The sequence below is a fragment of the Gambusia affinis genome, linkage group LG06 (genome assembly GCF_019740435.1).
Source record: "Gambusia affinis linkage group LG06, SWU_Gaff_1.0, whole genome shotgun sequence".
Classification (NCBI taxonomy): Eukaryota; Metazoa; Chordata; class Actinopteri; order Cyprinodontiformes; family Poeciliidae; genus Gambusia; species Gambusia affinis.
The window spans coordinates 16,275,836-16,299,236 of record NC_057873.1 but is presented as its reverse complement, the minus strand read 5'-3'; the positions used below and the strand labels follow the sequence as shown (position 1 = coordinate 16,299,236).

The following is a 23,401-nucleotide window of genomic DNA, read 5'->3' as shown; positions in this document are numbered from 1 at the left end:
ATAATTATGAGAAAATTTTTATTTAGAGACAATAAAAACATGAGATGTAAAATTTAAGTTTGCCAGCAAACCAATAAAAAAACACCTTTTCCTAGAACACCCCCCCCCCCCCCCATAAAACTATGCTTAATTTATTCAATGGTATTTTTTAATCTGACTAATGATCCTCATCAGAACGCAAGCTCTAATTTACTGAATATGAGTTATGTAGAGCATGAGGTGGACCACTTTACAATGTGGATTAGTATCATTTGCCTGAAGCCAAGACCCAAGAAGCTAAAAGTTTATCTATGGTTGGAAAGCATAAGTATCAGTCAAAATTTATATGACAATAACTTACAAAAATCAAGCAGATCACAGAGAGCGAAAGGAGGAGACGCACAGGGACTGGGAGTGTGATTGCTGGAACAATGAATTGGGGCTGATGACTAACTGGATGCAGCTGTAACGGTAGAGCAGAAGGCAGGCTGAGGGAGAGACAGAGCCAGACAGAAAGAGAGACGGAAGGAGAGAGAGCAACATGGCACATAGGAGGAAGGTGAAAGAAAGACGGAGAAACTCCAAAAACATAAATCTAACCATAACAAAGAATAACTAAACAGAAAGAATGAATAAAAGATATAACTTACACGAATAAAAAACTACAGAGAAAAGACTAATCAAAAATAAAGAAAAACTACAGATACACATAGACTGATAAGCCTCACTACATTTGTGCTGCTATGCCTGTTACATTGATAGAGGCTGCTGGTTGTATTTATTTTCACTGCCTCAAAATTCAAAAGTTTACTATGATGAATAGCAGTAAAAGTCTCTTTAAAACTAGTAGTATTAATATGCTCTTTGGTCTTTGGTGTCCCATATATATGAACTGTTTTAGTTAAATGGCAAACATTTGGGCGTAGAGGATAGCACGACCCACATGAGGAGGCCTTGAGTCCTTGATGCGGCCGTTGCGGGTTCGATTCCCTGGACCCGTTGACATTTACCGCATGTCTTCCCCTCTCTCCTTCCCCCTTTCCTGTCAGCCTACTTTCAAATAAGGGATACTAGAACCCACAAAAGACCCCCTGGAGGGGAGAAAAAAAAGGCAAACATTTGTTTAAAACAGCAGCTTCGACTGACTAGCTGATAGCCTTCCAACACTATAAGGATTTCTTCACTTTTCTACAAACTCATATGATATCCATCTAATACACATAAGTGTATTAAACGTAATAATAACGTTTCAGAATATCACTTTATGAAATCCATAGTATCCTTTTAACTTTTTAAATATCACACTTTTAACCTCCAAACATCTCTAACATGTAGCCGTTGGCTACTTGCGGTTCTTTTTCAGCTTGTCTCTCACTTATTTGTTGCAATATATATGGTTTCCCAAGGCACATCATAGCCAGTCTCCATGTCTCGCAGTTCCTAAATTTTCATCCTGATACAAGTGTGCCTCTTGTACTCATCTGACCTGACCAGTGATCCCTGAATGGTAATTCTGTCTCAGACTCTTATTGAATATGCCCTTTGGCTCACTTCATGGCACACCAGTGGAAAACCAGTGTTTTATAGCACTCTCTCTTTATATACGGAGCATGCTGCTACATGAGGAGGAAGAATACATGCAGAATCAAGTGTGAGTTCTTTTCTTCTTACTGCTCTGTGTAGCACCAAATCATGGCTGTAGCATTTATCTTTAAAAGTAAGATGTTCGTGTGACTCTCTCTATGAGACGATAGGTGGAGATGTGTGAGGTTATGTGAATATCAGAGGCATACACCTCTCTCACTCATGCGGATTGTACCTTTGATGACCAAATACATCACATCCCCCACACCCCAAAAACTGATGATCCTGTCACCCCAAAATCCCCTTTGTAGCCTTACCATCAGGAATCAGTATAAATAACCGTGACATCACCCCATTCTTATCTATGGGACGTCCCATGCTGATCGATAGCATGGCTCCTGCAGTGTAAATAGCTTCTAATGCCCCATCTTCCCCTTCAAATAGGTCTACATTATTTATGATGGCTGTTAGGTTACCAGTCCAGGACACAATTTATTTCATCCCACCCCTGCTCCTATTATACCATTGCTTTTGAGTCTAGATGGGAGATCAGAGGGAGCATTCATTGTGCAGAGGAGTAAATACACATGCCTGGGTTCTCAAAGGGAACTTAAACTCCTAGAGGTCCAAAATCATGGCTGGGGATGAAGCTACTGGAGGAGAGAGGAGGAGGAAAGGATGGAGGCAAAAAAAAAATTGAGGAGGAGTGGACCTGAGTTGTGCTTGGTCCCACCCAGCGGTAACGATAGAACATCCGTTACTCAGATGACAGTGAGAGTGGCAGGCCTATTTGTGCGGCTGCTGGCGCACTATGACGGATTAGACAGACGGAGCAGTTGGAGGTTGCGTGAAAGTGACAAGCCACATTTTCATTTGGGTGAAAAATCTGGCCAACGTGGATAACATGGATGAGGGGAAGAGGGGCAACATGGGCTGGCCATGGCCCAGCGTATCTATTGTTTACATTTTTGTAGGTCAGAGTTTTCAATGCATCTCTATAATCTAAATCTTTTTCTCTGTCTGTTGTATTCATGTAATGTATCTTTATAAAAACTGACTTATTCTAATGAGGTCAGATAAACAGAGACACACCACTATGTTACACAAACCCTAATTTGCTGCATTTTGAGTTCCACGTCTTTTCTGGTAGGGCTCTATCAGCGTCTGGAAGCTTTGTACGACACTTCAATTGTTCTCACAGTGAAAGTTGTAGACCAAGTTTACCAGTGGGGGCAGTTTTATTTTTTTTTTCATTGAGGCACAGAAAAAAACAATGAAACAAAAACATGGCAACATTTAATTAATCAAGCGAATCATTGAGCAGAAGAGGTACTAGTGGCTACAGAGTTGCAGGTTGCAGATGCCTAATCTGGCAAATGAAAACTGATTTTATCTCAATAAAACTAAAGCTAACAGTGTTCATCATTACAGTAAAAATGTGAAGGTAAAAATGTTATTAGTGCAAGGGACCAATTAGCTACAGTTTCAGCTACTGAGCAGGATTACTATTGCAACAACACATTATCAGTAGGGTAAAACTAACCTGTCTCACGACACGACAATTTTTTATCATCATAAAAAATTTATGTTGCGTAATTTCTTCAGTTAAGGGCCCACAACGGGCTCGGACCAGTTCTCGCCCCTGTGGAGCAGAGCCCCCTGTTGAATCCTATAAAAAACTGCCTATGGCAATATAGCTCACATCCAGTCACACTGAGCATGGATTTTTAAGATTCTCATTGATACGTACATCTGGACTTTGACTTGACCATCCCATTGTGTAGCTCTAGTAGGTTTTCTTCAAGGAGTACCGTCTATTTAACTTCATCCATGTTAATATTAGTTGAAACAAGCTAAAGAAAAGTATCCCCTAAGCATGATTTTGCCACCACCATGTTTTACAGCAGAAGTGGTTCATTTATTTTACACCCACCACTGTATAGCAAAAAGGTCAATGTTGTTCTTATGTGACCAGACCACCTTCTTCTACACATTTGCTCTGCCCCCAACTTGACTGGTCCTTTTTTCATGGGGAAAAACTGCAAAACTCACTGACTTAGACTTACTTTCAACATTGGCATTTTTCTTGCCCCTCTTCCAAAACATCAGATTTGTGAAGTTCATAAATAATATTTATCCTCTCATCAGATTCTCCCACCTGACCTTTTCCTTTCTAGCTTTTGTTACCTTACCTGAGATCTCTCAGCAGATCCTTATTAATGCTCTTTTTGCCTGGACAGTTAGTTGAAATGAGTATCAGAATAAAAGGGCCACAATGCAAATCCACTTCCAAAATTTCTTTTTATTTTAGTCATAGAAGATTCCTTAAAATTCAGTTGTTTACAGTGGTATATGGGATGTAAATACTTTTGCAGGGCACTGTAAGTGAGAAATAGCTGTATTTTACAAAATGTAACTACCAATAAAGCAAAGTAAAAACATTTATGATCACAATTTTTGGACTAAGTAATTAGGTATTAGTGTTTGTGAAAAACTCTAAAACAACATGCTTAATCTTCATTGTCTAACAAAAACACAAGGTTTCACTCTAATAGCCTTCTCAAAACTGTAATGGTTAAAATGACTGAACTTACTTACTCGAGAGTGGAAAGACACAATTTTTGCTGATGTGGACAGTTAGGTTGAAGTCAAAAAATGAGAGGGAGCAAAGTGTTATTCTTCCAGCAAAATCTAGAGATGTATGTGTGCGTGTGTTTAGGCGTGTGGGCGCGCGTGTGTGTGTGTGTGCGAACAGTCCGAGGAATGTTCATCCTCACGCCTCATTGGTGTTCTCATTGCTGCACACAGATCGAGCAGTGGAGATGGGACGCCCTAGATTTACGGGACGTGTCAGAGGCTTCACATCCTCGGGCCCCCTGGGGACCATCTCCTGTCTTGATCTTGGCCTGCAAGGAAAACAGCCGTCCCTCACAGTCTGACAGTGAGGTGGAGCCATCCAAACACTCTGGGAGGACGGAGACTGGTGGAAAAGAAGGAATGTGGGGAAAAGAGGGAGGGAGGGAAGGAGGCCACCTTTGGATAAGGCCACAGCAGCTCTAGTATTCTGGTGTCTTTATATTAACACATTTAAAATCATGAGGTCAAGCTCTGACAGGAACTCAGATTTCATAACTTTATTTTCATGAAATAATTTCAGCCATAAATTGCCATGGTGACTTATGGCACATAAACAAACAGTGACTAATTTGATTGTCCTCTGTTTAACAGGTGTTTACATTTAGTCAGTAGTGGCTAAGTCATAGCCTTATTAAAATTCTTCAATAAGGATCAAATTTGCATGCTAACTCCTTTATTTTACAGCCTTTCTTACTGTCACTTATGAACTTCAGAGCTAACAAAAAGAGGCAATGTTTTTGTTCTCTAAAGCCCACAAAAGCCTTTTTGTGCCCTGCAGGAACTAGTAGCTGTTGAGGAAATGGAGCATGGTGCCAGCCGGATGATTTATGGCTCTGTGTCCTGGGTGGCAGTTGGACCAGGTCCCACTGTCACTATGAGCAGAGAGAAGCATGGCACAGCCCAGTCAAAGCTGCCCAGTGCTCTAAAGACGTTACAATGCATGTCATAAAGTGGTTTTGCGCGAATGGAAGTTGCAATAATCTGGTCTGGTGAGAAGGAAGAATTGAAGGAGAAAAACATGCTGTAAGAATCTTCCTTGGGATCCTCCCCTTTCCACACTTACTGACAGATTCTAATCCAGCCCAGAAACTGATTCTGGAAGTTTTTCTCATACGTTTGAAGACACTAACTCGTTAGGACTTCACAGAGCTAGAGACTACAATTAGTAAGTTGGAGATGTCAGAAATGGCCACTAAGTTTCATAGGGAGAAATCCTTTGTGACGGATTGGTGCTGACATCACAGGCAGATGAGGAGGGAGCGACCAACTCCCAGAGTGCCGTGTCTGTGTCAACCCTCATCTGTAAGCTCACATGAACAAAGTTCCCTCACGGACTACCTGCTGCAGCCTTGAAAATCCTATTAGGGTTTCCTGCGGGACACTTGGGAACTCTCCATATAGAGATCTGTGTTTCAGAAAAAGAACACCTTTCCCCTCTCTTCATTTCACCTTTTTTCATCTCGTTCTCATTAATAATGATTGTCCTACTCTTTACTCTTCAGTCTAATTTTTGGCTTTTTTTGTCTGCTCTATTGCCTTCTAACAGTCTTTTTTTAACCCTATTTAGTTGTCTCGTTTTCCTGGCTTTATTTGTTTTGGTCTGCCCTCCCTATTGCAAATGTCTTATTTTCCAAGTCAATCCTATGATTGGAATTAAAAGTACTTCTATTCTGCACTTCTAAAGAAAGAAAACACAATCCATAATCTCGATATTCCAAATAGAGAATATGTTGCCATGTATACACAGATTTGTTAAGAAGCAGGTGTCCATCATTTCATAAAATACAAAATTTCTTAAAGTACATCAAATTCATAACTTATACTTTCACTGATTTAAAAAAAAAAATCAAGAATTTGGTACAAACTTTGGACCTATTGGAGATTTCCTCTTCTTCACATTTAGTTAACATTGTACATACAGGCTGAAACTGTGAGTTATGATAGCTAGATTTCATGCAGCTGTGGTGGGTTGTTCCTGGTTGTCTGTTTGATTTTCCTAATATTTCTTTATTTTTGATGTTAGTTTCTTGCAAAGAGACCAGATTTTGGAGAAGATTGTGTGGATTGTTCACTGCTCTTTATTTTTGATATCTCAAACTAACAAAATAAAAGACAGTCAACCGAGATCTGGCCCCCGTCCTCCATTGAATGACACACAGCAGAGTTAAAGTTTGGACCAGTCACTGATCATGAAAAGAATCTTTCAAATGTGCTTGGTGGGTTCGTGTGGTATCTAGCCAAAATACTATATCCATATCTACAATGACTGCATGTAATCTTATGACCAGAACAAAAGCCACATGCTGCTTCTTAACACTAGTCCAATAAAATTCACCACTGAATTCTCACTACATCATTTATGGGTAAAAAGAAACTGGTACATAAGCTGGTAGATTGAAAAAAATATATATATGTGCTCTGTGAAGAAACATGATCTGTAATTTTTCAAAAAATAATTCATGTTTATCCTACATATAATTTAACACTCCCCACAGTTATTAAGTGGTGACAGAAACTGATGGACTACATTATTATTATGCATCCTGAAAGCAATTAGAAAACACTTATTGACTGGGATGTGATCCGAGGTTATTGCCAACATAATTAACCCCATTAAGTATGAGAGCCAGACTAATGTGAAATATGACCTTCAAACACACTGTTCACTGAGGGGCAGTTAGTGTTAAACAGGGCACAACAAAAAACTTGCTTTTAATTGCACAGTTATAAAGTCATGGGGCTCAGATGAAAATCATGTTTAACCATTATGTTAGAAGTATGATCATAGATGGTGTAACCAAAATAATTAGATCATAAATGAAAGTGTACATGCATTACTGAAAATTATATTTGCTTCAAACCAGAAGGTTTCTAAATGCTATACTATAATAATTAACGTATCAATGGGTATAGCTTAAATTTTGTAGATAATTAAAACAAAGATAATTTTACCCTTTTTTCTGGGCAATTAATTTTAACCCAATTTTTATTTATTTTTTTGTTAATTACAATCAGCAGTTTTTACCTTCCTGAGCCTGGAATGCTGATTGTCCAGTCAGAAATTCAGAAATCTTTTTTAATTAGCTTTTTATCTTGTGGCAGTATTTTCTCTGACTAGTTTTGGAAAAATATGTTACCTGTGTTGCAAGAAATGTGACTCCCATTTACCAACAAACATTTACAGTGGTATGAACTTCATAAATTTTTATGTACTGCATCCTGAAGATCATTGTGTGTTTAGGAAAACTAAACTACTACTAATCCTAAAAGTAATTTATAACTATACATAAATATTTCCATTTCCTTTTTTTCTTTTAATTCATTCAGTAATACATGCAAATGATTAATGTAACAACTAAAAGAAATAATGAATGAAAAGGAGCAGGAAGAAATTTAATATATAATATTTGCTCCCTGTTCACATAGAGAGAATATTAGCTATTTACCTCAGAAGACTACAACAAACATTTGTCAAATACACAAACATACGGTACATAAATACTTAAAACATACTCAACAGAATATCACTATATTTAATGTTGCATAGTTTTAACATAATTGTTACATTTCTTTATATGCAGAAACAGATTTATTGTTTTATCTCACAAAATCTGACACTTGTAATTGACACTCATCTTTTCATTATTGCCCTTCTTAATAAAATCTTTTAGAAAATTTTAGTTCATTTTACTTTCTAATTGATTTCCTAGTCCATGTTTAAATGTTTTTTTTTTTTTTTTGTTTGTTTTTTCTGGTCTCTTAATCTCCTTGCTTCTCTTGCAATGTCCCCTTTCTTTTCTGTTAAATGTTCGCACATTTGTTCCATTCCATTTTTTATTTTTTCATTTTTTGTCAAAGGTATTATTTTAAGATATAATACCTAAGTTTCCTGCCAATGAATATAATTATAATGGCAGATCCAGGTTTCTCAGACTTCCTCTGTGACAAATAGAGATTGTCTTGACTCTGAAGAGAACCTGCCACTTGTTGCTCCAGTGACAGCAGTCCTCTGTTGTATTAACTTTGTCAGCTTCTCTGTCATAAGGTTTATGGGGCCCCCTGAACCTTATGACACTTATGTTACTTTTGAAGTTTATTGTTGCTCAATTATTACTTGAAGAGTTGGCATTAGCATTAGCTCCTATTAGTTGTTGAACTCCTCATTTGCTATGAACTTCTAAAATTTTGCAACTTGTACCAAATTAAGTCTTAATCTCAAAAAATTAAATAACAAAAACTACACTAACTTCTTAAAGGAGTTTATTCTAACAATAGAAACTGGGTTGAAACAGAAACATATTTTTTATTTTTATATTTACTTATTTCATCATTTTCCACTTTTTTTAATGAAATATTGCTTTGACTTTAAAATCTACTACTTTTGTTAGAGTACAACCAAAAGATGTTATGTTATTCTTCCGGATTTTTTCCCCTGATTTTTGTTCATAACACTTTTGGAAAAGGAAAGCGTCAAAATTGCTTACCATTTGGAAGAATTATGCATAGGATCAAATATTTAGCTTGATCTTTTTTACCAGTCAATTTCTCTTGAACAGCCTCTTTAACTTTCTACACTGTGTTATTCCATTATCTTTAGAAAATGGGCAGGCAAAGCTCATATTGATTTTCCAATACCAGATGAGTGCACACCGGCCTATCATATGGCCCATATTAAAGCATTATGACATAGAATGAAGTTGAGGTTAAGACCTCATTACTGCCATCTTGGCCTCTGCTTTCACTCTCCTTGGTGCTGGAAGCTCCCAGTTCTGGTTTTGGACCTGATCATGTTTAATTGGAGCAGCAATTCAGTTTAACTGGAAAAGAGGTACTGTGCTGCTATGATGAATACTGCCTGGCATGTGTTCCTGACGTTTTACCCGGTAACAAGCTTTCGAGCCAAACCATACCATCCCATTACCCTTTGAACTCCTGCTCAAAGACACAATACAGATATTACTCCAGAACAATGTGACACAAGGTCCGCACAAAGAGATTCCCACTACTAGATACAATGATGGAGGTTAAGATTTTACAAGTAGAAGAATGATGGTGTGAGGGGACATCTGCCAGAGGCTAACAGGACAGTCCCTCTTTGCACAACTCTGATCATACAAACAGAGAAAAGTGGTTTGGTACGGTAATATTAGCTCTTGATTATTTGTGTTAAGCATTGCTCAGATTTACTGCCTAGGTAATGTGATCTGACTGGTAGTTAAGCACTAGCAGAAAAAGGGGCAGCAAAGCCAGGACAAAGTGGCCTTTCCCCTCTTCGTTTTCTCAAACTGGACCAATAAAAATCCATCAGCTCTGCCCCGAGTGGCATTCTCTACTGCTTTCTGACCTGCCCCATTGGGAAGACATTTGGGAACAATCAACAGTGTGTTTAAAGAGAAGGCCCTTCCCCTATCAATCCCCCTAGATAAGGTATCTATTAGCCGGGCTCTCTGGCCCAGCACACGGAATTCATCACCTCTGCTTCCTGTAAGCCGTTTAGGGGTCCCCTCATTTTCACTCCAGCGTGAGCAGAGTGCAGGGGGCAAAGTCTGAGTGTGCTGCTATGTGCTTATGTGAACAAAATCAATGTGGTTCACCAGAGGTGTGTGTTTTGTAAATTGAGAAAACACACCAATTCAATAGGCAAAGATTGATTTTGAATTGAAGAAACTTATTTATTTTCCTATTCAGTTACTTAACCATATTCTTATTTGCTTGTTTACTTGATTACCAGCTCATTCTAAATTCACAAACAGACATGGATATGGCCAAACATATTTATTCTAATTTCTTAAGGGGTTTGGCCTGTTAAAACTTAACTTTAGATTGGTGTGACTGTTGAAGTGAGAGTGAGCACCCGGGTGAGATCCAAAATGTTTTTAAGTCTGGTTAGGGATTTGAAGAGTTTGCAGTAGAACTGGAAACCAGCCATACCTCTTTATGGAAAAAAAGTCTCAGTAGATTCAAAGCAACTGCTAACATGCCAACATCTGGCCCTCCAAGCTAGTTCACCTGGAGACCAGACCCCAAAACCCTAAAATGTTATCACAGCACCTACTGCAGTGTTCTTACTACTGTTAATGTGAAAGTGCACGCCTGTAAACAACCAGAAAGAAACAAGTATGAAGTGTGCAAACATTGGCTCTATCAAATAAACACAAAGAACCTTGCACCAATGGTATGGCTTTGAGCTGGATGTGTCATGGTTTGAGACTGGTTTGCTGCAGCAGGATCTGGTTAGCTTAGCATCGTAAAATTTAGAATGAATTCTACCATGTCTCAGAGATTGCTGGAGGAAAATGTGAGCTCATGTACAACGTAATATACAACAAATGTTAAGGAAGGCAGTTGATAGATAGCATCAGCAGACCTTTTCAGCTTCCTCTTGGTGGATTTTATTGACGAGAATAGGCTAGTAGTTTTCTGCCATTTTGCTAACAAGGAACAGAGGGCGTACTTGTCTCTTAGTATTTTCCATCTTAACTCTCCAGTTGCTGAAATCTTACTGGTTTTATTCTGGACTGAATCATACTTCATCAATCTGTATCACTAAAAAGTACATGAAACCAAACAATGCAGTTTAAACATGAATAAGACTCCATATGTCTTATTCTTAGACAGTCGCAAGGTATACTGGTGCTTATTTATGGCAGTCATTGGGTACACCCCATACAGGTCACCAGTCCATTGCAAGGCAACACAGAGACAAACAACCATACACACACACACACCTAAGGAGAATTTAGAGACAACAATTGACCTATCAGTCATGTTATTCGATTGTGGGAGGAAGTTGGAGAGCCTGGAGAGAAGTGTAGGGGGCAAAGTCTGTGTGTGCCAATGTGTGCTTATGTGAACGAAATCAATGTGGTTCACTACATAGGTGTGTGTTGTGTACATTGAGAAAATACACCGATATACTAGGTGAGATTGATTTTGAATTGAAGAAATGTATTTATATTCCTACTCACTTAACCATTTTCTTATTTGTATATTAACTTTATTATCAATTCATTTATTAACTTATTGATGAAACTTTTCTGTCCCGTAGCTTGATAAAATTATACTTTTAGTTCATTTCAGCCTCACATATTTCGTCTGTCATATATTCCTGTCATACTTTTAATTTCCAGGCTTAACTTTTTAATAGCTGACTCATCTTTACCCAGAAATACTTAGTAATCTTGTAGACTACTAATTCATTTGCATGTTTACCATGTTTAAACTGGCATAATTATACACTACCGTAAATGAAGCATAGTTCAACATGTAGAAAAGTCATACATTAAAGTCTGATATGTGTCCATGAGTGTAAGCAAACTTCTGACTTGAACTTGCTAAGACAAAACAATTACTCTTTTTTTCCCCACATTATCTCATGCTGCTCCATTTATTAACAGCACTGTTGTATGTTAATAAAATTATATTTAGATTTCTTTAACACAAAGTTTTTCTTGTTAGGTTTTAGATGCGAGAACAGCTATGAGTGTTTTATTTATTTATTTTATGGGCAGCAGCAGAAACATTTAAGTCTTGGAAAATTTATTTTTTATCATTACATTACAGATAGGGGACTTTTTTTCTCAAAATTTTCCTTTCACTTGTTTCTTTAGAATTGCCACTAAAAAGGGGAAAAAAAAACAGTTTTAAAATAAGTGATTTGACAGTGTCTTTGGGGCTTCCTTCTCCTTTCTGAGTATTCAGTGGGCTGTAACAGCTCCAGAAAAATAATATAAATGTGTGTCACGAGGCAGTAGCTTTTATATCCTGACGATGAGTCAGTGCACCTGCATATAAACTCTGGTATATCTGTAGCTGTCTAGACATGTGTCATTGGGTTATTGAGCAATGCAGCTCTGATCAAATCCTCCTCCTTTCCGATGATTAAAGAGAAAGCATTATGTGGAATCAACTTTTTTTAGCTTTACATAATGTTAAAATGATATCCGCTCATCAAAAATATACCTCGAGTGCTCCTTTGATTATTTCATGCACGTTTGAGAAATCCTTTAATTGGCAACCACTCAGCTGTGCAAACTGCCTTGATGAACCTAACACTGTCTTCAAGGTGCCGCTCCTCATGGGACCAGCGGTTTCCAAACTTCCCCCTCACAGATCAGCTATCCCCCGCAACTCTCCCACTCAGCTCCGTTAGACTAGCCAGCAATAATTAGCAAACACCTGGTGGAACTGCTGTCGTCAGCGCTCATTGCACAAGCTACTTCTCCGTGCAACACTGGTAAAAACATTGTTAAAGGGTTGATAGAAAAGTGAAGTTCCTGAAACTCAAAGTTTTTATAAAGACAGAGGCCCAATTTCAAGATTCTAAATTACAAAGACAAAGTTATTTTAAGTTAGATTTTTTATATATAGCATTTTAATAACAACTTAAGTTAACATAAATGATTTATTTTGGTAGAAATTGGCACTATATGCCTGGACAATACATAATAAATATGGCATAAAGTTAAGCCATATCCTGAGTATCTACTCTATATTTTGAAAACCTTTCTTTAACCCTCTTTTTTCCATCAAACAACTCCTTGCATTCATTTAAGATCTAATAGGACCAATAACCTTTGCCCTGCCTGGTCAGACCCCTAAGAATAACCCTTTCACCTGGTATTGTGGTTCTGGCTTCACCTTCCGACTGGCATGGCCCCCACTCATGCCTGCCTTTGTCCTCCTGCAATTCACTCTGACTTTGTTCAGTTAGTTAATCTAGTTTCCCCTTCCCGCTGAGATCCCAGACACTGAATGAGTTGAGAAAAAAAGGGAAGGGAAAGAAGACAGAGGATGAGGCAAGAAGGAAACGAAAAGTTATTTGTAATTTATTTTATACTTTGCTTTAATTAGAAATGTTTCTGAACAGTGTGGGAGTTTAGTTACAGGAGAAGCTTCACATGACGCCTCTTCTAGTATATGCCTCATCTCACATGAGATTAGGATGTCACTACCCCTCTACACACACAAACAGACAGCCTCAATCCTCAAACAACACCAACAAACAACAGATTAACCCGAAGAAAGGGATTATCAGTCAATTGAGGGGCATAGAGATGGATCCCCAGCTTTTTTTGTCTTTGGGGTTTCAATGAGCATCACTCCCATCCACAGGAATCAAGCTTCAGTCACAGTGGACTTGGAGTTCATCTTCCTCATAGACAAAAGCAGATACATGACAGACGACATTTCTGGAGTAGTTTTAATAAAGATGATGATGTATACTCTTCTGCACAAAATTAACAGACCATGGCGGCTTTGGCAGTTTAGCAGATTAAAAAATATAATACATGCACTTACAAGCAATGAGTTGATGATTACTCTTTATTGACTAAACTCTTCAATACACGATTGTCACAGAGTTGATCAGAAAAATGCAATAGTGTTAAAAAGTACAACTCTAGATGCAAGTCTACAGCTAAGAGAAATGAAGCTTAACTGATTCATATCAATTCAGATGAGTGTGTAGAGAAGCAGCTCAGTCTAATTTGTCCAGATGAAAGAACCTATCATTTCTGCTCAACAGTGATATTATTAACAGTGGTAACTACTATCTTTTGAGGGAAAACTGCAAATAGTGTAGCAAAATAAACATTGAGTGAGGTTTTTGGACCACATCAGCTCAGCACAGTTTATGTGATTATGTGGTTTCACTAAAAATTCTGGGGAAAAACCTCTTTAAATGGCACTTGAATTAAAAGATTTTCTAAGATTGGCAATATTGTATTTAAAAGATCCTCATAAACACCAACTCTAATACTTAATGTGAGTTCTCCCTGCATTTGTTTTTAAAGGTAATTGTGAAACAAATGTTCCTCAAATGATGATGAAAATATTAGATAAATCATTGAAATAAGTCCAGAATTAGGTTGTGGACAAAGAGCTCAAAGACATAGTAATGTAATGAATTGATGATGTTATTAACAAATACATGTTCCCTGCGCAGCTCAACAAGATTTGAGTTCATTTGTCTGTGTTGTGATTAATTTGGTGCCAATGACAACAAAGTGTGTATTATAAACTGCTCCTTCATGATTACCCATGGACTCTCACTTTGTTCCCTTCTCACGAGTTTCCCACAGTGTTCCTGTGCCACAGCCCATTTGACAACAGGCATTCACAAGGTGTTTATAGATGCAAGACTTTTCCACTTTGAATTTCTGAAAGGTCTATGTCCGTCTGCGTGTGTGAAAAAGTGAGGATGTGTGTCCATTCAGAGACTGCATGAGTGACAGAGAGGTTCATCCCTACTGCCTGTCTTTCTAAGCGCTGCTGTGGGCAGGACCATCTATGCTGACAGTGAACGGGGAGGTAGTGGGGTCTGAAGGATTAGAGAGGGGGCTTTTGGCCGAGACTGAGAGTGGCTCTTTCTTCCAGTGACAGAGAGAGGTGACGGGCCATCAGTGTACAGGGGACAGGCGGACAGCGAGCCAGAGACATCTGCATTCATTCAGGACAGCGGCTTATCCATGCACAAAAGTACGCCCACTCAAAACGCCCACCTTCAACACTCTCACACTCATACATGCATAGAAGACTGTTGCAAGTGCATGTGATGACGGTGTATACGGCAAAAGCAGTAAAATACATTAGGACACCTTAAACTGATAAAATGTGATGTGAGGGATAGTTTCATCACACAAAGTTTGACTTTATTATCATCTCAAAACTAGTTTTTTTTTTTTAAGTCACTAGTATAAATTTAGAAGTATTTGTACTTTTATGTTGATTTATGGAAACTCAAAGTTTTTGGTCAGTGGTAACTGAAAAGATAAGTCTCCTCTTGGTCAAGCATCTGCCACTGCACCTCCTTCCACCCTCCTATCCTCTCAAGGCTAGGAGGTTGAGAAGACAGCCAGAGCCAGAATAGGCCCTGCCCAGCCGACTAATCCTCTACATCCATTCACAATCAGTGCTAATCTCCTTCACCACCTCCCCACCACCATTACCACCAGCGCTATCGCCTCAACCTCTGCTTCTCACTCAAGAGGTGCACAAAGACCCGGCGCTCCCCTGTCCCACCAACCCATCCCTTCTCATATGCCTAACCTGCTCCACCCATCGCCCCCTTACAGCAGGAGGCACCCAGCTTTCTAAACCCATCCCATGGGGTTGCAAGTTTGGGGTGAACCCAAATACTCATTCAGTGCTGGATAGCTCTCTCCTGCACTCAGACTCCCCGTCCTATTGTTGCTGCTCCTTGAGAAGAGGATAGACACAAATGGAGTTTGAATTTCAATGTGTCTCAACGACTGAAAGAGAAAGGGGCAGCAGAATATGGACTAGTGGGAATCCAGGCATTAAGAAGAAACACATGCAAATATGCTAAGTGGTGTAGGCCATCATGTCCCAACCCTGATAATAGCAATTATTTGTGTTTATGGTTCTTTTTTATTCTTTTTTTTGGTTTAAAAAAGGTAACTTATACTAGTTTTAATCCATTTGAGTTAATAAATATAAATCAAAGCCAAGGTTATTTCATAAAATGGGTCATTACCTTCCAAATGTGATTTACTCAAATGTCATCACCAAACTATATTTTATACAGAGATTTAAAGCTGAAAATTAGAATACATTTATTTTTTATGAGGTGTTTTGGTAATCATTTATAAGCTGTTGTTTTTCCAGATTACACATGTAGTCAATTTAGCAGGGTAGTCTTCATACTTACAGATATCACTGAAAGCCATTGCATTAGGCAAAATGTGCAAACTTGAAGAGGTTCACTGTCCGCAAATCAAAATCAACACTTTTAAACACAGCAAAACTAACATTACAAGGGCTCTCTTTGAATAAAACATCACATAATTTTTTTAACTTCTGCTCTCGAAAAATTAGACAGTTGTTCTGTTTGAAGGTTTAGTGATACTAAGCTACAGCTTCCTCACAGAAGGCATGAATAAACTCCACCTTACCCTCCACACATTGCAGCTTTCTTATGCCAGATAAAACAAAGTTGTTCCAAGGCATAACTTATCAACTGCCATGCTTCACTGTATGCGTGATGTTCTTTTTAGTGTATGAATCAGTTCATAGGATAGACCTCTCTAACTTGTTCATATAGTTTTATAGAGCTTAGTTTGGGTCTTTCTATGCAAATGGAAACCAGAGTTACTACAGGTGTTTTGCAGTTTCTCAAATGTTTTTTACCATCTGTCTAATCAGGTATCTGGAAGCAGCTATTGATAGTAGTTTCTTCACAGTGGCAATACAACATTGATAGGGTGGTCTGGCTACTACAACTTTAACTTTAAACTTGCCAAGCCTGCTTTAATTTTTGCACACACACACACACACACGCACACCTCCACACACACACACACACACATATATATATATATATATATATATATATATATATATATATATATATATATATATATATATATATAATATAGGTATATATAAGTATTTGTCGTTGTCCAGAAGCAGACACACAACATATGCCAACTTTCACTCCACAGTGTGCAGTCTTTGGCATGCTCAGCACTTCATTTCTGCATGCCACAGTGCAGGAGAGCTTGACAGACCCCTCACAGCTGCCTCTCCACCCCTTATTTACAGAAGCTATCTTTCCCATAAGTCACCATTCCTGTATTCATAAAGCATCACGGATGCCATAACTCACTCGTCCCCTTTATGAATAAAGCTCCTAAATTTATGGTGATGGCGCTGAGGACCGGTGGCCTCCATGGTGACAAACTTCCCTTTGTCTGTCATCACTGGCTCGGCCTGCACAGGGCACTACATCAAAGGCTCCAGGTGGGCGCGCCACTTTATCGCTCCCAGGCTGGTGACATCACCGTGCTGCGCCGCATAGAATTGATGATGAAAGCAAACATATCTGTCTTCACTCACATTTACCAAATCAATTTTGTTTTTACAGACCCTTCGTAAGGTTATTGGCATATTGACGCGTTGCAGGCGGGAGGGGGGCTGAGCAAGTGCTTACGGAGCGGCCATGGGAGAAGAGGGTGGGGGTGGGGTGGTTCACCAGGCCTTAATGGCATTTACCATATTTAATGCAGAGGGATGTCATCACTGAATATCCATTCTGAATAATGTGGCATTTCATCATAAATTCTTTACAACTTATTTACTTAATGGAAAGAGTTATTGCTTGCTGTCAGGATGGTAATTAAACACTGTGATACAGTGCTGCCTCGCCAGGATTCTATCTTTCCCCATTTGCCCCCACTATACACCCTCACTCACATACGGACACACATGTATGCACACGCACACACGTCAAAGCCTTTTAAATACATATTATTATTCAGGATCCACATAAATTACAACAGGATAAAAATTCATAAAACCCCTTTTTTATTCTTCCCAGGGAAAAAAGTAATAATTTAAAGGACTTGTTCAAGCAGTTCTAAGTCTGTATGGACAGGACATAACAATTCTACAACAAATCTCATATAAACTGAATAAAATAGAAAGTTTGTGCATACTATTATTAAAAAGACATTTGTATGTTATGCCACATGTATCAGCTAATAAATATGGAATAAATTGCACAAAGAATAAAAAGAGGTACATTTATTATTACCAAGCTAATACCACTTCACGAATTACTCAAATTGCATGTGTGCTAAAAACAAGAATAAGGAGGGGCAGTTATGTTGAAACATCTTCTCAAAGAAACATTTGACTTCTTACTTTGTCTTCTGCATGGACAGCTATCCTTTATGAGTGTCTCCAAAGAGAAAAAGCACCAAACGTGAACCCATCTCGTCTCAATTAGGAAAGATCTATTCAGGGGGAGTAAATGAGGCCGGTGTTCTGCCAGCCCCCCTCTCGCCACTCCATAAAACCAAGTAAGCTTGACACGGACAGGGCCGGCGTCTAACCTTTTGACCTTGTCCGGTGACCCTGCCTTCGATTTTTTTTTTTTCTGTGCCCACTGACCAATATGTGATTTGGCAATGGTCGCACTGGGTCCCTAACCGGGACGAAGGAGAGCTTTATGGCTTTTCATTTTAATTGAGCTAAGAGCACAACCTCAACTCTCTTTCTTTCTGAGCTAACATTACCTCACTGGGCAACAAACGACTGCAACAGCCTTGTGGTTACTGTGCTAAATGTGAACATGACGACATGGGAGGAAATAAAAGGAGAACCTATGTGAAAGCTACAACTGTATGCTGGCCAAGGAAAACCCCTTTTTGTCAGAAACAAGCTACTGCCAATGCAGAAAAAGAATGTGGCTGAAATGTTCATGTTTATACTAGCAGTAAAGTTTAAAACACACTATTACAAGTACAAATTTCTTTAACCTGGATTCATGAAATCTATCCAAGTGATTTTTTTTATTTCTCATGACTGCTTCAGTTTGCAAAGCCAGAATACTATGTAGACTTTGACACAAAAAAAAACCAAAAAAACAAACATATAATAAGAACCAAATAAACAAGACTTCTTACTTTATTAGGTTCTAGCCACGTCGCTCCTGACTTTTTTTTAAATATTTCTGTGGAGCACTTACACGAGATTGGCAAAGTTTTCAAGCAAAAGATCTAGAGCAGAAAATAATATCTGTGATTTTAGATTCTTTCAGTAAAAGAAGCACTGATGTAAAGCTATTTGTCCCTGCCTTTGCACCCTGTGCATCAAAAATGTCTTGATTTACATGTGGATGGAAGAAAAAACTGTTTCATACAATATTCTTTGCAGTATGGACAGGATATTAGTTGGGGCCTTGCAATTTCTGTACAGACCCTCATTTCGTTTCATAAATGTATTTCTTACTTAAAATTTGAACTGACGAACAAATGCAATGGTGGCATGTTCTTACCTCCCAGCCTTGCGTAGGGTCTTGGAGACATGGGGCGTGCTCCCCCTCATATGGTCCAAAGCGTTCTCCTATATTCACCTTCCTGCGGCTCCAGATACCCAGACTTGCACCTGGAACTGATGACTCTCTCAGTTCAAAGTCCAGAGGAATGGTCAAATTGCCTTGAGGAAAAAAGATGCTTGCTTGTTGAAGTGACGGAGGTGAAGACTCATCGTCAGAGAGCGGATCGTCTGTCAGCGCTGAAGAAGGTGTAGGATCGCCATCGGAGCCACATGCGTTGTCCAACATGTTGCTTGGAAAGAAGCCAAAGTCATCACTGCCATCGCCTGTGAATGACATAATAACTGAGTTTAGACACATCACTGCTAAAACGTGTCACTCAACAGTTAAATAATTGTCTCATTAGTAATATTTGATTGCAGACTATTGAACTAATGCAGCAGTTTGATTCAGGTCTATTGAAGGGAGTTGCACGTGTAAAAGTTTGAGGATACTGCTCACTGAGGGTTGATGTTTAAGACCCATCATGTAAACTAGTGTCCCCCCACCCCCGTAAAGAAACAACGGAGCGCCCCCCCGGTCCGCTCAACCTTTCGTTGGAGACCACTGATGTAAACCATCTCATTGTAGCTCTGACTGCATGTTTAGGGTCCTGCTTGAAGATGAAGCGTCGCCCCAATCAAACACCTTTTTGAATCCTCCAACATGTCTCTCCTTTCAGTGTTTCTTTGTATTAAGATCAATTCGTTTTACCATCAGCAAAATCCCACAGCATAATGGTGCCTATGCTATAATTTCAGGTGGTGTGCTGAAAGGGGATGTGGTGTGTTGGTTTTCCATCACACATAGGGTTCTGTATGTAAGCCAACAGGCTGAAATGTAGTCACATTTGACCGGAGTACCTTTTGACACATGTTTGCTTCTAACCACTCAATGGCTTCTGGCAAGCTTCATTTAGCAATTTTCTATTAAGGCCAAGTTTGTAGTTTGCATGACTGGCAGTTGCCCAATTAACAGATACTCCCACATGAGCTAAGAATGTCTGCAGCTCCTCCAGAGTTACCATGAGCCACTTGGATAGTTTTCTAATTATTATATATATATATATATATATATATATATATATATATATATATATATATATATATATATATATATATATATATATATATATATATATATATATATATATATATATATATATATATATATATATATATATATATATATATATATATATATATCATTTTTCTAATTGAAATGATCAAATGACAGATTAGACAGTACTTTCTTTTAAAGTTTTCAACTTCTCTACAGCTTTATCTGTGATCTGTGCACCTTGTTCCTTGTTCTTGGTACTGGAATTTATTTAGTACCAGAGTAAAGAGCGCCAGATGCATATGCATGGCAAACTTGTCTGACTGTTACTGGTAGAATAGATCAATAACAAGTTGGTGGCCCTGCAGTACAAACAGGGAATGTTTGCTACTGGATTGCAATGATGTCATTGTTGGCTAGAATGATCAGCTACACATTGTACAGTGTTGACTGTTTTATATTTCCCTTTCCTGAAGTCTTTCTTCAGCCTGCAGTAAAAACAGACAGAATCACATGAGGGTTAATTGTGAATAGAATAAAACAGGATGTAGAAGTCTGACCCCTTTATCCACACTGGGCTTCTTCAGAGTGCCAAAGTAGGCAGGTGGATCTTATTGATGGCAAAGTCTTTATTTTGAGACAAAAACTAGTCCATACCAGAAGAATAAATAAATACAACAACTTTAAAAAAAAAGAATGCATCCATCACAAAGCACACAAACAACTATTCCAATATTTAAAAAAGCTAGAGGTATATCTAATATTGCTAAATACTACAGTTATCAGAGCTGTTACTTTGAAGTTGTTTGATATGTCCAAGCATCCACAAATTTATACACGAAGTTCCTCATCAACGCATGAAAAATTGGAATCCTGCTCATGACAGACATTTGACTTGCAGATGTCCATCTTGGAAGTCTGAGGAGGATTCTATAAATATTCTGAGACGATTTGCATTTTCTTCATTATATCTTTACTGTACTTTAACCACAAGTGAGCCGTATAAAAGAAGGTGTCCCTTTGAAAAAGGGACACATTAAACTCATCTCTACACATCCTAAATTTACAAGCCAACATATTATCTTATTCACCAAACTCAATACTTGATAAATAAAAAGGAGCATTCTTCTTCTGATCCACCTTAGTTGTAGAAATTATAACACAACTCTTTTTAAGATTAAGCATGATGTCAAAGTGTGTTATCCACTCTTGAAGTCTTTCTATTAGAATATCTTCTAAAGGTTTAGTCAATACACTTGCCAAGGTAATTGGTCTGTAATTATCAATAATAGATATCTTCCCATTTTTTTCTTTAACTACTGGCACTAAAAGTACTGATAACATAGACACAGGTAAAATGTCATGTTTTAGAAAACCTGTAAAACACAGTGAAAGTAACCCATGGACTCTTTGATTAGCGTACCTCAGGTGCTCTGTTGATAATTGATCAAGACTGCATGCTTTAGTTAATGTCATTTTCTCAATAGAAACTCATGCTTCCTCTGGTCGGAAGCATATATGGAGAGAATATGGATTTTCCGTATTTCAGCAATATTCTTTTCTCCAGCAACCCCTTCAATAGTTGCTGGAAGCAGAGGCTTACTGTTATTAGTGAAGTTTAAATCCTTCCAAAAATTAGACACATTATTCTACTGGAGTTTATTTGCCAGAGAGTCTGATTGCATGCAAAGAGATTAAATCCCAGTTTTGGCAGCCCATTATGTAGCCAGGTATCCCTGTTCAGAGTTTTGGTTAATCCATCCATCCATCCATTTTCTTTACACCCTTCTTCCCTAAATGGGGTTGGGAGGGTTGCTGGTGCCTATCTCCAGCTGCGTCCCGGGCGAGAGGCGGGGTACACCCTGGACAGGTCGCCAGTCTGTCGCAGGGCAACACAAAGACATACAAGACAAACAACACACTCACACACACACTCACACCTAGGGAGAATTTAGAGACAGTCATGTTTTTGGACTGTGGGAGGAAGCCGGAGAACCCGGAGAGAACCCACGCATGCACAGGGAGAACATGCAAACTCCATGCAGAAAGATCCCCGGCCGGGAATCGAACCCAGGACCTTCTTGCTGCAAGGCAACAGCTCTACCAACTTCTCCACTGTGCAGCCCAGTTTTGGTTAATACTGCTGCTATATTGCATGTAAGTTGAAAGAAACATTTAAAATGGACAATCAGCTTGAGTGTGAAAATAAAAGAACAGGCAGAAAATCAATCCCAGGTGTAACTACAGGGAAGGCACCAGATTAGTTGAAAGCCAAGTACACTTTCAGACAAATCAGCAAGGTGATGAACAAGGGAGTTAACAAGACAGACTGCTGGCCAGGTGTCACACAGCGAGACAGACGGACACTAAAAGCCGGAAATGATCCGCAGGAATCTGCCGCTTTGCGTTGAGCTGTGCCTAACGTGGGCTGACAGGTCACGGGGAGAAGGGGCTCCGCTAATGAGGCTCAACAACCCATCCCTTCTCGAAGGAACATTCCTAAAGGGCTTCCTGTGTGACACTGTACCTCTGTGCTGTCAGCTGTGGATTCTTAATCCAAACAGATACACACACAAACTTTGTGCTCACTGGACATTAATGAACAATACTTCTGATTGCCTCAAAAGGTCACCCTGGTTGGCAACAAGCAGTCTGGCTCTAACTGGAGGAATTACCTCAAGGTTTTCACTAAATTACTGTACTTTTATGATTAAAGGAAGATAAAATAAAGCCCACAGCACTGTGTTCACATATCCATCAGCCAGTGGAACTTCAAGGTCAGTGCACCCAGTATGCCAGAAAGAATGCAAAGGTGTCAAATGCAGAATAAGTAGAACATAAGCTGTTTTCCTCTGCCAGTTAGGAATCATAAGTGCTGTCAAAGTTTGTTTGCTGCAAGGAAAATCTCTGCAAGAGCGCAAAGTGCTGACTCAGCTTACGATTGCAAACGCATGTCAGTGTTTTTATGTTGTGTAGAAAGCATTTATAGAAACATACTACATCTATAAGTTGAATATTTCTTAAAGTAATTCTTTGACGCAACACCAGATTATAGGGTCTGTGCAACTATTGTGTTTGGCACACATAATGTGTGCGCCCAGCTTTCTTCAGGGGGAAAGTGTTTTAAATAGTTGACTGAGCTGGGGCAGGCATGAAATTCAATGTACTGCAGCTCTGGGAGCCCGAGCAGTGAATGTCAGCGTGCAGACTGTGTAACATGGTTACAAGCCTAGATGAGAAGTCTGCCATATGGTGGAAGGACAAGGGCTTTTAAAGGTAACCGTATCCCTCCATTGCTGTTTC

At 38.9% G+C, this 23,401-nt stretch overlaps 1 protein-coding gene across 13 annotated transcripts in view; it reads right to left on the bottom strand.

Annotated features, from left to right (window-relative positions):
* Positions 1-23,401, bottom strand: part of mecom (MDS1 and EVI1 complex locus) — a 159,926-nt gene that overhangs the window by 83,609 nt on the left and 52,916 nt on the right. For all 13 annotated transcript variants that reach the window (XM_044119125.1, XM_044119113.1, XM_044119119.1 and 10 more), the window contains exon 2: positions 19,001-19,326. In XM_044119125.1, the coding sequence (XP_043975060.1) occupies positions 19,001-19,288 (288 nt within the window). In that variant the 5' untranslated portion in view covers positions 19,289-19,326. The remainder of the gene's footprint in view (positions 1-19,000; positions 19,327-23,401) is intronic.